At 40.1% G+C, this 15,916-nt stretch overlaps 1 protein-coding gene across 1 annotated transcript in view; it reads right to left on the bottom strand.

The window, feature by feature from the left end:
• The window catches only part of TACC3 (transforming acidic coiled-coil containing protein 3), a 30,034-nt gene extending 17,716 nt beyond the window's left edge, over nt 1-12,318 (bottom strand). Inside the window, exons 1-6 of the mRNA XM_043971345.1 lie at nt 12,177-12,318; nt 3,981-4,143; nt 3,660-3,805; nt 1,823-2,917; nt 1,019-1,094; nt 46-205 (exon numbers count right to left, since the gene is read on the bottom strand). Coding sequence (XP_043827280.1) covers nt 46-205; nt 1,019-1,094; nt 1,823-2,917; nt 3,660-3,805; nt 3,981-4,142 — 1,639 coding nt within the window. The 5' untranslated portion in view covers nt 4,143; nt 12,177-12,318. The remainder of the gene's footprint in view (nt 1-45; nt 206-1,018; nt 1,095-1,822; nt 2,918-3,659; nt 3,806-3,980; nt 4,144-12,176) is intronic.
• Between the last annotated feature and the right edge of the window lie 3,598 nt (nt 12,319-15,916).

Genomic DNA, 15,916 nt, shown 5'->3' on the forward strand with positions numbered 1-15,916 from the left:
ATTAATGGATTTTGAGGGTGAGATGGTTCCTAGAACACCTTTTACCTTGTGAAGGAGACCTGAAGTCCTCTTCACATATGGCAGTTTCAGTCTTGACATTTGCATCCAATTCATCCGTCTGGGGGAGCTGAGAGCCAGTGGTTAATGTTGGACTGACTTGACTGCTTGTGTCAGCTGAAGTATCTGAAGAATTTTCTGTTTTCTCCTAAAAATATTTCAGAGTTAAATCTTGGTCCTGCAGAACCAAACATCACATGACGACCATGTGCTCTCTCTAAAGACAAACATTAATTGAAGGCCTCCCACAATGTTTACTTTGTAGGGACGGTTTGCACAACCAATCCATCAATAAGCATTTACCAAATGCCTACCATGTTCCAAGTACTGAAGATACAAGCACAAAGAATTGAATGATTCCTCAACAAGCAGAGAAAGGATTATATACACAGACCCTGTATGCTAAAGGGTCTGAGAAGATGCCCTTCCCTTTCCCAACCAAAAGTCTCCCAAAACACCTAGAAGGCCATTATAAAGGATTCACATTCTTTCCCCTCAGAAATTGCTTCTCAAAACTTTCTCTTGAAATACAGATAAAACTGGAAGGGGAAACAGTTCTCATAATTAATTTAAAATTAGATTCTGTGGTCCATACAAGCTGACCTGCTTGATGGTCCTCCCATACCACCTCCCCAGGGCCATCTCCCACCCATGCTCTGGACAAGCTGCCCTTCAGGCCCAGATGAAGAAACACACCTACCACTTTCCTTCAACTTTTAGTTCAAGCCCCTCCTACTTGAGGCCTTTCCTGATCCCTACCAGCTGCTGGTGTTTCCCTACAAAAAGGGAAACAAGCTCTCACTCTCCCTCTCACCCCCCAAGAATGTAATAAATTCTTCAAAGTCATGGAATGTCATTTTTTATTTTGAATCTCAGCTCCTCCAATACTTCCAATTTAGGTCACAGTGTACAGAGCGTTCCTTGTGGTCCCTCTGCCTGGCAATAATGAAGCACACCATACCTGATTCCCTGCTATCAAAGTTTCTGTTTCTTCTGGAAGCACAGATTCAGCAACTGCAACAGGGGTAACAACCTGCCTGAAGACAACATAGCACGTTTAAAATGAATAGCCAAGAGAGACTGGAAACTTAGCCTGGCCTACGATAGTAAATGTTTGGTTATACTTGTATCAACCTAAGTTGGATGGACAAGGACAAAAGTAGAGTCAGCCTGACTGACAACATGAAAGTTATAGGCATATGAGTAAAAAAATTCTGTGATGTCACCTGTCATACTAGACTTTTAGTAAATTAGTATTTTTAATTAGACCACAGAAAATGAACTGTGGCAAAGACAAAACAAACCGAAAAGCAGTATAACAACTCTAACCACTCTGAAATATCAGCAATGACGGAAATATAGTAGGCCCAACATTTATCCATAATAGATCACTAATTAGAATTTGAGTATGTCTTCTACAAAATCCACATTAGAGAATCATCCTTATTTAGAAATTCCACTAAGATTCTGATGGTTGTAATCTCCAAAGAAGAATAATTAGAACGTCAAAATCAGCTTGCATGGCAAGTCTTTTTCCTCCCTCAATATTCAGTTTTTACTGAATAATAAACTTAGCTTGAGAATTCCTGTTGGATAGGAAATGAAGTTTGCTATTTTTAGAGACAAGTTCAGAATTTGGTTAACATAGTAAATGAATTTTATAAACAAAATTTTAATAGTAATAATAATAATATAAAATTCTTATAGAAATCCCAAGGTTCTAATAATTCAATAGACAGCCCACCCATTAAAGAACGTTACTTACTGACTCGTGGGTATATCATCAATAACAGTCACACTATTCTGTTCCTCACTGGAAAGACAGTCCCTCTGTGCTATGTGATTTTCTTGAAGCTGAGTGGTTTCCTTACTAGACTTCTGCTGATCAGAAGTAGAAGGCTTAGACTTTTTCCCAAATGGGTTAAAGTTTGGATCATTAAGCTTGTCCCAATCTAAATTATAAGATCCCTTTGGAAGAGGGTCCATATTTTCTTTATCCTGACATTTGCTTTCCTTTGCCAAATTTTTTTTCACTCTCTCTTGGGTTACAGAAGGTTTCTTAGAAAGAGGTTTAATTACAGGCCCCTTCCCTAGTTTACTTGGTGGTGGCTTGACAGCAATATTATCAGAAAAGTCAAATTCTAGTTTTATAGGCTGGCATTTCAAAGGCCCAACCTCTTGCACAGGCTTCTCTTCTACTAGGGGAAGATCTGGTAATTCAGAATTAGTCTTCTTTTCTTCATCTTTGCTGACAAAGTCAGAGTCACAAGCTCCCAGACGTGTTGATGCACTGGCAGACTGGATATCATATGCTGTACTGGAAACTGGTTCTTCAGGCTGTCCAGAGTCCAAAGAGAACTTCCGTTCTTCCTTACTGGACACCATTTCATTCGTAGGAAGATTCTGGGTTATCACACTGCCATCTGACTCCTCCTCTAAGGCTGATTCTCTATTTATCTCATTAGTGCTTTTGTCAGTCAATGAAGCAGATCTTATACTATCACAACTTTTCTCTGAGATTTTTTCAGGGCTTCTAGAAGATTTTATTCCTAGGGACTCTTTAGAGTCTTCAGAAATAAATGGAAAAGTATCATCCAATGAGGAACAGTTAATTTCTTCTAAGACAATTTCAGAGTCATTAGTTACTACTGGAGACTTTAATAAACTTTCAAAAGGCCTTGGAATCTGGAAAGAGTTTACAAATGGATCAAAATCCTCCAGACTACCCAAGTCAATATTGTAGGAGCCATTACTTTTCACTGGCAGCAGATCATCTGGGTAAGGGGCAGAATTTGTATCTTGTTTTTGAGGATCTTCATTCATAGTTTTCCTATCAACTTCCTTGGCTACCCGCTGATTTCTTTCAGAAATTAAAAAAAAAAAAGTGACAGCTTCAAGATTAATTTTTAATTCATTTGAAAGAAATTATTTAAAAACATCCTGAATATATCTGCTCAAATCTCAATTTAGAGATCTAACCTACAGTACAATGCTACTCAGAAATAACATTTATAGGTAACATCACCTGCTATAGACAATGAGGTATACCAGATGCTAGGCAATGACTTAATTTACTGATATGTTTTGGAGCTAGACATTCAACTAGTTTTACATATCTCTCCCATCAAGCCCAAAGTTCTCCACCTTGTCCACCTTTGAAGCTTGCCTACAGCTAAAGCTAAAACAGACTCAGATGATCAACAGGAGAATCAGCAGAAGCAAAGTAGGAGAAAAGGGATAGAAGTGGGGATATGAAACTGAAACAGGAAACAGCATGAAGACAGAGATAGAACGGTAAAATTATACTATGGAAGAATTGTTAGCAGAACAATTCAAGAATATAATTTACAGAGAAAAATTGAAGACTCCCTTCACTATACCCAAATAGGTGGTTACTGGTTTTCTACTAGCAAATAGTTTCTACGTTATATGAGCTTTGGAGCCGTCAGCTGTGATAGCTCAGAGTATATCAACCGCATCAATATCCAATCAAGCTATGATACTGGAATCAAGAAAAAGTTGTCAACCCTTCTCCATTATCCCTATATCTATCTAGCCAAGAGAATCTGAAACTAGATTACAATGGCTTGTCCAAAACTTACTTCTCATATCCTGATGCAGGAGGGTGAGAATTCTTCAAATCATCTGTACCATCATCCAAGGTAAAAGTGCTCTCAAGTTTACCTGTCATGCTCGGGCTTAAAATTCTATTCGTCTGTGGATCCCGTAAAGGAGTTTGAAAAGTTACCTATTTATATAGAAAGGAAAGGGAGAGAGAAAGAGCAAGTTAACTCTTAAATAATTCAAGGCCTTCAACAATAGTGTCAGGATTATTTCTGTTTCACTCCTTAGAAAAAAGCAGGCCCCCCCAAAAAGGAAGATGGAAGATAATGTTTTCAAACACAAAAACAAAACACACTTACTTTCATAGCTTTTGCTATATTTTTTGGTGGCACATTTTCTTTCTGGGATGTACGAAAAATTGATGATCTTCCTGTTAGCTCCGGTGGTGAAAACAGGAAGTCACAAGTTTCTGCAGTTATATCACCACTAACATTTTCGTCATTTAAGATTTGCAGACTCATTCTAGAAAAGCAAACCATTCACATAACAACTTAAGAAGTAGTCACAGAAACAGCTGGTCTTTCTGATAATTTTAACATAATTGAAAAGGCTGATTTAAGCATACTACAAACTTGACTGCTAACATAATTCAAAGTGTGATATTCTACCTAGGTATGGTGGATATAGTTACATGGTCCAGTAATTAATGCCTTTAACATTCATTGCCAAGAAAGGTAGAACTATAAAGTTTACCCAAATATGCCTTCACAGAACTCAGATTCAATTCAATTCAATCATGAACTTCTATCTAACCCACAAAGCTATGCATCCAACTGCAGAACCCAATAGCACTACCTGGCCTTCAGACTTCAAATATGACCTCTACCAAGAGAATGGGAGAAACAACAAAGCTTCTTAAATGGGCTCAACAAATCTCCTTTAGGATCTAAGAGTCACACTCAGTTTTCCAGTTCTCAGGAATCAAGTGATCCAATTTTCAGAGAAGACAATAGGTTCTATAAACTATGTATTAGATCCACAATTCAAACTCCCCTGGTCAGTTCCCTATTGACTCCAGGATAAAATATAAGCATCTCTGGCTTTGAAAGCTCTTTACCACCTAGCCCCAACCTACCTTTCCAGGAACATTATAAATTACTCCCCTTTCTAAATTCTACAGTACAGTTAAACCTTCTCCTCACCCACTTTACTTCATCCCCTATATATCAGGGCTTCTTAAACTTTTTCCACTTATGACCCCTTTCTGCCTAAGAAATTTTTACACAACCCTGGGTATATAGGTATATAAAATAGGTATACATAACATTTTACTGTTGCCAAATTTTTCACAGCCCCCACATCCAGTTATGAGACCCCATATGGGGTCAAGACCCACAATTTAAGAAGCTTTGTCTTGTATCAATATCTCAAACACACTCTTCCCTCTTCACAAAATACTTTACTTCCTTCAAGATGCAGCTCAAACACCTCTTTCTACCTGAAGCTTTTCCTGATCCCTACTTTATTCATTTTATATTTCAATCTGAATATGATGGCATATTCTTGCCATCTCTGTTAGAAAGTAAGCTCTTATATCAGATTACCTGCTGTCTAGGGGAGGGGGGAGGGAGGGGAGGGAGGGAGGGAGAAAAATCTGAAATTGTAAAGCATGTATAAACAAAAGTTGAGAACTATCTTTACATGTAACGGAAAAAATAAAATATCTCAAAAAAAAAAAAAAGAAAAAAAAAAAAAAGAAAGTAAGCTCTTTTCCAGTAGGGATTATTTCATTTATTTATATCCTAAGCATCTGGGACACAGTAGTCAACAAGTAATTTATTCAGTGCCTATCAAGTGGGGAATGGTTGACAAGTCGTGGTATATGATATTGTGATGGAGTATTCCTATGTTATAAGAAATGATGAGCAGGATGCTTTCAGGAAGACTTGCATGCACTGAAAGTGAAATGAGCAGAACCAAGAGAACATTGTACACAGTAACAACAATATTGTACAATGATCAACTCTGAATAACTTAGCTCTTCTCAGCAATATGATGATCCAGGACATCTAAAGAACTTATGAAGGACTTAGTACTACCTTTTGTCTATGATAACACTCAGCTTTAAGTCACAGGATAACATTATTATTGAAAAATATGAAGCAATGATAAGAAATAACTTTATCCCTAAGCTTAGATTATACAAAATACGATGAAATCTAGGCACTACTAAAATTTGAATAGGGTAAAATTGAAGAACCTGAAGATACTGGAAATCCTTAATGCAAAACATACAAATTATTTCTAATAATGAAGTAGATGTCAAAAATATCATTCTCAAAAGATAGGCAAACAGGTTTGAATTTTTAAAAGCTCTTTGAGTTTGACAGAATGAATCCAACTAACAGATTAATTATGCTAAACAAAGTAATTCAAAAGACCTCATAAACAAACACATTCTCTTGTAGTATTTGACAGAAAGCAGAAACATATTTCAAGACCAGCCTGCACACAATAGTATATACAGTAGCTTTAGTAAGAAGCACATGTGTAACTAATCACAAATACTCCTACGGAGAAACATAAAATAAAATTGAAATTTTAAGTATGGCAGAAGAAACTGGAGAGTTATTATGGGAAATGTCCTAAAAGGCGTTGGCAGATTACATCAATATCTAGCAGGAACATGCTTGGCAGAGGAGCTAAAAGCTAGTCATCATTAAACCAGCCCTGGCAAAGGGGCATTTCCACTGACTGCCTTTATTATGGCCCTCAGTTCCATTCCACATGTGCCAGAGATATGTCCAAGGGATCTAAGTGTAGGGAAATTGCTAGCATATCTGACATCCATGCAGAGAAAACAGTCCTCACTTAGAACACACCAATCCTATGACGTCAATAACTGAAGTAAATGTGGAATTGTTCAGGGAGACAGTTTAAGTCCAGTATGATACTGCCTAGCCTTAAATCCATTGTCATCTCTCATGTGTGTGTGTGTGTGTGTGTGTGTGTGTGTGTGTGTGTGTGTGTGTGTGTGTGTAAAAGGGCATCAAACCAAAGCATCTTCATAATTATCTGCTTTACATGGATGATATCAAACTATATGATTCCCCTGAAAAATACAATAAACAGAGGCTTCAGCCTGTGCCATTCTTCTCTAAAATGTCACTTGTACTTGATGAGTGTAAAATGTTCAATGTACAGCAAGGAAAGGTAGAAACTGAAGCTTCTGAACTTAAACATGGAAATGAAATTCAACCAATGGATTAAGGTAACACTTACAAATACTTTGGTCTCCCTCCCATCTAACATAAGATCATTATGAAGAGGGGGCAGCTAGGTGGCACAGTGGATAGAGCACCGACCCTGGAGTCAGGAGTACCTGAGTTCAAATCTGCCCTCAGACACTTAACACTTACTAGCTGTGTGACCCTGGGCAAGTCACTTAACCCCAATTGCCTCACCAAAAAAAAAAAAAAAAAAAAAGACCATTATGAAGAAAGCCGTGTGTGGAGGTGTTATGAGATATCCCAGCATTCTAAAAGCAAAGCTCAATGGGAATAATATGTTCAAAGCAATCAACACCTAACACAATACCAGAAATTATACTTTCAAAAGTTTAAAATGGACTACAACAGATTTGGAAAATATCTTAACAAAAACCTGTATAATATTAATAAAAACAAATCATCGTCATGCAGAGGCAAAAACATTCCTTTCCAAAAAGGAGCATTAAGGATTAACATTCTCAGAGCACATGATAAATAGGTGAATAATGTCCAGAAATACTTAACAGACATCGCTTCACTTTATAATAGCAATGACATAACAGGTACGTGCTATCAAATTTGTCAAATGTAGCAGTTTTCCTCTAGATGGAGACATAAAAGTTAACCAGAGTGAAAGCTAAAGGTCTTTCACAGGTCTCTTGAACTGTCAATATTATGCCAACAAAGAAGTGTTCAAAACCTGGTAGGTTTGTTTATAGAAACTAAGGGGTTTACAATGGCAATTCAGGACCAAGTGCCAGATGGACCAGAAAATTACAGAAATGACTGAAGAGTTTTCTTTTTTTTTTTTTTGGGGGGGGGAGGGTTATGGGGCAATGGGGGTTAAATGACTTGCCCAGGGTCACACAGCTAGTGTCAAGTGTCTGAGGCTGGATTTGAACTCAGGTACTCCTGAATCCAGAGCCAGTGCTCCATCCACTGCGCTGCCTAGCTGCCCCCTGAAGGGTTTTCTTAATTAAGGTGTCCAGACTTAGAGGGATCAATGAAGATAATTCAATCAATCAACATTATTCAGCATCTACTATGTGCCAGGTACTGTGTTAAGCACTGGGAATACAAAAAGAAGCAAAAGAACTAAAGGAGCTTACAATCTAATGGAAAAGACAACATGCAAACAAATACATACAAAGCAAGCTATACACAGGATAAATAGGAATATGAACAGGGGAAAGGCACTGGAATTAAGAGGAGTTGAGGAGTTTCCATTAAGTTGGGAAATCAGTTGGTTATTGTCCTTTGTTCTGGAAAAGGACCAAAGTGACATCACTAGGTTAGAGTCTAATTGTGGCTGATCAGACCAATCCAAGCTTGGAAGGCTCTAGCACAGGTCAGGCACAAATAATCCACGTGAACATTTGGGTTGGATTCTCTAAATTTGCGCATCTTGCGTTTCTTTTGAGCTACTTCAATTCTGCTTTTCTCATAGAGCACAGCACCTTCTCTGATTAGGGCATGCCATGCTGGGCAGTCCTGTGCCAGCATCTCCCATGCCAAGCAATCAATTCTAAAGTTCTTAAAGACCTTGAGAGTGTCCTTATATGGCTTCTTCTGACCACCATGGGAGCGCTTGCCTTCTGTGCAGTCTCCATAAAATAGTCTTTTAGGCAAGTGTATATTTCACATTCAAACAACATGGCCAGCTTATCTATTGGTTCTCTATTGCCTCCAGGAGCAAATACAAAACTATTCATCAGAGTTGTGCTCTCTGAAGCAGAGTGAATGCTTGGCAGTTCAGCTTGAGGAAGGCTCTCAGTGTCCAGTACCTTATCTTTCCAGGTGATCTTCAGAATCTTCCTAAGACAATTCAAATGGAAGCGATTCAGTTTCCCGGCATGGCATTGGTATACTGTCCAGGGGTTTCACAGGCACATATCAATGAGGTCAGCACAACGGCTCTGCAGACCTTCACTTTAGTAGTCAGTCTAATACCTCCTCTTCCACATTTTCCTTTGGCATCTCCCAAATGCTGAGCTAGCTCCGGCAATGTGTGCATCAACCTGATTATCCATGTGTACATCCCTGGAAAGTCTACTGCCAAGGTAAGGTCAGTAGTCAGAGCAGAGAAGGAAGAATGTTCCAAGAATGGGGCACACTGGAGAAAATGTCCTGAGCTGACAGATGGAGTGCCAGCAGGGAAGTCAGTGTCACTGGAACAAAGATATGTGTTGGGGAGTAAGGTATCAGAAGATTGTAAAAATAGGAAGGGGTCAAAAATCATCAAGGGTTGAATTTGAATGTCAGAGTATTTGCTCCTGGGGGTAGGGGGGTGGAGGTGGGGAATGACATGATAGTATATAATGCAACATACTGTAAGCTACAAAAATTTATCTTGTGGTTGACTTAGAATCAGAATCTCAAGATCTTTTCATTGTCTGATAGATGACAAACCCTTGTACTAAATAGTGGCCCAACAAAAACTTGGGCTCGACCAATAAGCTATACTTTTCACTAACCAAACTATTGCCCACAATCACTCGTACATTACATGTATCCGTAAAAACTTGAAAAGATGTCACCATAACAAAATCTATCAAGTATTTCTTAAGTATCTAATCTGTGCCAGCAGTGTGATAGGTGTTGGGGAAACAAGAAATGAAAAAGAAAAGGCTCCTGGGGGATTGTATATTCTAGTAGAGGAAGCAACATATGCACATTAGGTATATAAGGAAGATTAAAAAGTAACCTTAACCTTGGAAGAGAAGGCAAGACTAGCAGCCGGAGGTTGAGGAATGGAGAGGATAGGGAGACCAGCAAATTTCCTAAAGAAGGTACCTTTTGATCCGAGTCTAGGAAAAAACCAGGGGACTCCAATAAGCCAAGGTCAAAAGAGAATCATCCCAGCCATAAGAGAAAGACATCTTAAGTCGAAAAAGTGCATACTCAAAGCCTCAATTGCCTTCTCTGTAAAATGGAGATAATATCCTTATCCTTCTTAGCTTACAAGGTTGCAAGAAAAATATTCAGCAAACTTTAAAGCACTAGAGATTACAGAGAAAGGAAGTGATTTGTCCATGGTCACACAAATTAAGTGACAGAACTAGGATGTGAGTTATTTGAACTTAAAAAGCAATGATTTTACCCAATTCTTACTGATTTAAAACATCTCTTGCATCAGTCTCTTTCCCTAGCTGGAGCCTCACCTGAACCAGCCTTCTAACTGGCCTTCCTGCTTCTAGGCTCTCCTCTCTCCAATTCATTCTCCGAGCAGGTGCCAAATATCGTCTTACTGAGAGAGATGTCCCTTTCCTGCTCAGAACTCTCTAGTGGCTTCCCATTATAATATGCTATAATCTGACTCCAACTTAACCTCTCCAGCTTTTTTTTCCACAAAATGCAATCCTCCAGTCAATCATGCCGAGAATGCACTCCCTTCAACTCTACCTCTCAAAATGTTTACCTTTCTTCATCAGGTTCAGTCTATCTGCTCCAGAAGCCTTCCCTGATAGCCCAAGGTCTTTGTGTTCTTTGCCTTCTAAAATTACCTTATCTTTATTCATCTAGCATGCCTCTTAAATGTCCTCCAGTAGAATGTGACAATAACTATTTATTATGATAATATTAATAGCTAACTTTTATATACAACCTACTATAATGCTGCCAGGCACTACGCTAAGCACTTCACAAATATTATCTCATCAGATCCTATTATTATTTCCATTTTACAAATGAGGAAACTAAGTCGGAAAGGGGTTAAATGACTTGCCCAAAGTCACACAGACTAGGAAATATGTGAGGATGGATTTGAAACCAGATTTTCCTGACTCCCAAAGCACTTTTACATACACCATACCTGAGAAGATCACCCCTGTGGCAACCAGCACTAAGCCCTCAAAGATGTGGCTTCATGCCCAGAACAGCAATCTTCTGCTAAGTGTACTGAATTCACATGGCTTGAGCCCCCCACCTCAGTGTGAAACTTGGTTTACTAAAGTCATCTTGGGTCTTAGATATTCAGTTACTACTTGCTAACAGAAACCAAGGCAAGATAGAGCATAGAACTACTAAAAGCATTTAACTTTAAGAAGGGGAAAAAAAAGGCACGACCTTCTTGCTGTTTCTGACACAAGGCACTCCATATCTCCCCAGCATTTCCACTAGTTGTCCCCCATGCCTCCAATGCTCTTCCTCTACACCTTCTCATGGCCTCCCCCAACTTTCCTTCAAGCCTCAGCTAAGGTCCTAGCTTCTCCAAGACGCCTTTCCCAATACTTCCCTATTCTAATGCCTTTCCTCTGAGACTAGCCCCAATTCGTCCTGATTACATCTCGTTTGCACGTTCACGCTGTGAGCTCCTAGAAAAAAGGGACTGGTTTTGTTTTTGGTTTTTGCCTTTCTCCCTAACCACAGAGCTTAGCCCAGTGTCTGGTACATAGTAGGTACTTAATAAATATCAGCTGACTGAAAAGGAAACAAACACTGGACCCATTCATTATAAACAAGTACTCTCCGAAAGAGTGTATCCCCTCTCTCTTTCCCTAAGCCCACCCAGAAAAGACCAGAAACCAAAAGCTTTCCAAAAGACACCTAGCAAAGGAGATCAAAATCACGTGGAACCTGGATGAAGTGCCCATCATCCTGTTTTGCCTCCTGGAGTTCACCCAAATAAGTTTATATCCTAATACTTTTATTCAAATAGATAAGGCAGTAATAACTAGCGTTTATATAGCGCTTTAAGAGTGGCAGTCCTTCGTACATTTGAGCCTCACCAAAACCCTGCGATAAGTAGATACTATTACTATTCCTTTTATCAACTGGGTTGGGATAGGCATTTATTAAGCACCTACTATGTTCCAGGCACTGTGATAAGCGCATTACAATTACTATCTACCGTGATCCTCTCAACAACCGTAAGAGATAGATGTAAAATGGGGAAACTGAGGCAAGCGGTGGTTAAGTGACTTGCCTGACGCCACCGGGCTGGATTGGAACCCATGTCTTCCTGACTCCAGGCCCTGTGCACCGGCCACCGAGCAGCTTTTCAGCAGTGAAACTGAAGCCCGGGGAGGTTAAGACGTGTGCCCGGAGACACAGCTCATTAAAAATGGCACTTGAACTCGGGTCTTCCTGACCCCCAAGTTCTGTGGTCGCTCTATTCAGACTGCCTCGGTGAAATACCGGGGTTGGCTCCTGCGGTCTCTCCCCCCGCCCCACCCCCACCGCTCTCCCCGGCTTCCAGGGGCCCGGACTCGCCCACCCTCCAGAGCCGCCGCCTCTGATAACCGTCTACCCCCGACGGAGAGGGGCACGGAGACACGACGTTCCTACCTGCCAGGCTACGGCTTGCAGGCCTCAAACGCAGACGAGGGAGAAGGGAAACCGTGAGGGGGAATGGGGAAGCGCCGGGGCTCGGAGCCTCAGCAAGCCGGGGAGCCCAGGGCAACGAAGACTGCTACTCCTGGAAAGCTCCTCCCCCGTGCCGCCGAGATTCAAATGGGAACGGTCGGCCCGTTTCAGCCAATCAGAGTGGACTCCAGCAAGCGCGTGCGCAGTGGAAGAAGCGCGCCGACTCCGTCTCTTTCACGGGCAGGTCACCCCAAGCCCCGCCCCCTGCTCATGCTCTCCATCCAAAGAGGATACCTCCGATCCCTGGGAGGAAGTAGTGGTGCTGGGAATCGATTGGAGTTGACGAAAGTTCCGTTTCCGGTCACCAGGTAGAGTCTGGGAAATGAAGTCTGAATAGTGTGCCATCTCTGGAGAGAACAGAGTCAGACTAATAAGATTTTTGCCATTAAAAAAGATCGGTATACATACATGATACACAGCAAATATGTATAAACTACATTGTTTAAGTGTCCGAGTAATAATATTCATCATAATAATAACTAGAGAGGCAACCAGGCCTTCTGATGAGAGCCTCAATTCTCAAACTTTCTGGTCTCAAGACCCCTTTCCCAACAGAAAAACTGAGGACCCCAAAGAGCTTTCATTTAAGTGGGTTGTAACCATCGTTATATATTTAATTTATATATTTTGTATATATTGACAAACACAATTGACTGAGAACTAGCTAAACTCCATCTAGTTTCGTTTCCAGGCCTGTGACTGACCCAACTTTGAATTCTGGCTTCTGATTGAATTACAAACCCCCTCACCCCCAATTCTCCTCTTCCAGAAATTCAGCTTGTTGTGCAATTGAACCTGTCTGGAACTGTGAGACATTTACTCTTCCCAAAGACAATCTCCTCAGCCTCTGTTCCGTTACCCCATATAAACCCTGCCTTAAGTTCCTGTTATGGGGGGAATAGATGGGGGTTTTGATACGGGATGTAATTTAGGGTCGAATTGATTGTAAGTCGTCCCAAAAGAATTACAAGACTCGGTGATTCAGTTTACCAAGTTTTATTGCAATGCTGTGAGTGATCACAGGGAGCGAATCAGAAAAGTGGAAAGGTATCTCTCGAATAGTAAAAGAAAAGACAGTTATATTTATAGTATAGATAAATTGACTTATCAGTCTCATAATAATCTCCATCTTGGGGAGGTACAAGGGAGGGCTTATCCTAATTTGGAGTTCCTGGGGTCCTAAGCCAACCCCCTGAGGCAGGTACCTTTTTCAGTGGAGGTGTGTTTGGGGGGTTTACACATCATAAGGTGAATCTGGGGACAAATTTGGCCCTTTCTGCGCATGTCTCTTTCTGGTTCTCATTACTAGTTTCAAAACATAATCATTTTTCTTTTATTTTTGGTCTGAATTTCTATAGGCTGTCATTTTATCATTGTTATAGTTTTCAGGTCTCCACGGCCTAGCTCCCTCTGTTTCCATTATGGATACTGATTACTGTGGGTAAGAGAACCTAGCATCCTGACTTATAAGTTATCCATTAACTCCCTTTTGGAGCTAATATCTGATTTAAAGCTTAGGTCTTAAGTTTTTCTATTAACCCCTTTTTTGCCTCCTACATCAGTTTGGAGTAGGAGTTTGGGATGGGGTGGGGTAGGGGTTCTTAGGAATTCCTCTTTAAAGAATTACACCCTCTTGCACACAAATCCAATTAGAATAAAATAATAGTTTGTTTGGGGCTAGGGAAGGGAAACCAAGAGAGAAACCCTTGGAATTCTCATGGGGAGAGGGCATAGCACAGAGGCATGGCTCTGAGATACCAATCTCCTAGTACAGGAGACTGGCAGATACTTTTATAGAGGAATGATGGGGGTGATCATCTGACTGTGGAAAGTTTCCTTGTTGGGGGAGAACCATCCCCCACCAGTGGTGGCTGGGGGAGTTGGGTGGGGGGTGGCTGCTCAAGCCATCTCTCTCCTCCTCACACCACAAAGGCAGCAGCCACACCTAATCTTATCTCCCCAGAGGTGGGGGAGACTGGAATGAAGGGTGGTGGTCCCGGAGCTAACTCAGTCCAGATCCTGGGCTGCTTATCTCTTTAGGTGTGTCTGTCCTTTGGTTTGGTTTCTCAAGGAGAAGGTTCTTTTGATTTACCCCACAAAACTTCTGGGGTCCCCAGGACCATTCAAATGAGGTACCCAGGCCCATAACAGTTCCTATCTTTGGGTACCCCTAGTGCTTGCTATGGCGGTAATGATATGGAATGAAATTTGGAGTCAAAATGATCATGAGTCATCCCAAAAGAATGACAAGACTCAGTGACTCAGTTTCCCAAGCTTTATTGCAATACTGTGGGTGACCACAGGGAGAGAACCAGAACAGTGGAAAAGTATCTCTCTTGAACAGTGAAAGAAAAGACAGTTATATTTATAGTATAGATAAATTGATAACCGTCTCATTGTAATAATCTCCACCTTAGGGAGGTGCAGGGGAGGGCTTATCCTAATTTGGAGTTCCTGGAGTCCTAAAGCCAACCTCCGAGGTGGGTACCTTTTGCCATGGAGGTGTGTTTTGGGGGTTTACACATCATAACGTGAATCTGGGGACAAATTTGGCCTTTTCTGCACAAGTCTCTTTCTAATTCCCATGCTTAGTTTCAAAACATCTTCATTTTTCATTTATTCCTAGTTTGAGTTTCTATAACCTGTCACTTTTATCATTGTTATATTCTTAGGCCTCCATGGCCTAGCTCCCCCTGTTCCCCTTATGGGTACTGATTACTGTGGGTAAGAAAACTTAGCATGCTGACTTGTAAATTATTCATTAACTGGGATCTGAATTCCTCTTAGAGCTCATTTCTGAATTAGAGCTTGGGTCTTAGGTTTTTCTGTTAACCCTTTTTTGTCTCCTACATCAGTATCACGATTAAAGACCTTAATTTTGATTTATGGATTGTTTTATTCTCAGCTTGATAATAATTTAATTTCCATGTTTGAAATTAAAACTAACAAAATATTAATTCAATTAAAAATAACAATAAACCATTTTATGTTAACATAATTTTTTTTTGAAAAATAACTTTTCCAAAACAAAAAGGAAATAGAAGAGTGGAATAATTTTACCTATTTTTGCAACTCTCTTTAATAACTGGCTTTAACAAATACAGGGAGGTTCTTACCATAGTGCTCTAGAACAGAGCTTCTTTTTTTTTTTAATTAATAAAGTATTTTAATTTTTGCCGTTACATGTAAAGATAGTTCTCAACTTTTGTTTATACAAGCTTTACAATTTCAGATTTTTCTCCCTCCCTCCCCTCCCTCCCCCCTCCCCTAGACAGCAGGTAATCTGATATAGGTTATATATATATATATATATATATATATATATATATATATACACATGATAACATTAATCCTATTTCTGCATTAGTCATGTTATAAGACAAAAAATCAGAGCAATGATGAAAAACCTCAAAATAGAAAAAAACAACAGCACCAAAAACAAAAGAAATAGTATGGTTCATTCAGCATCTATACTCCGCAGTAGAACAGAGCTTCTTAAACTTTTCTATTACTGATCCCTTTTCCCGGCTGGGGAAATTTTTATTTGATGCTGGGTATATAGGTATAAAAAATAGGTATACTGGGGCAGCTAGATGGCGCAGTGGTTAAAGCACCAGCCCTGGATTCAGGAGTACCTGAGTTCAAATCCGGCCTCAGACACT

The sequence above is a fragment of the Dromiciops gliroides genome, chromosome 6, assembly GCF_019393635.1.
Source record: "Dromiciops gliroides isolate mDroGli1 chromosome 6, mDroGli1.pri, whole genome shotgun sequence".
Lineage (NCBI taxonomy): Eukaryota > Metazoa > Chordata > Mammalia > Microbiotheria > Microbiotheriidae > Dromiciops > Dromiciops gliroides.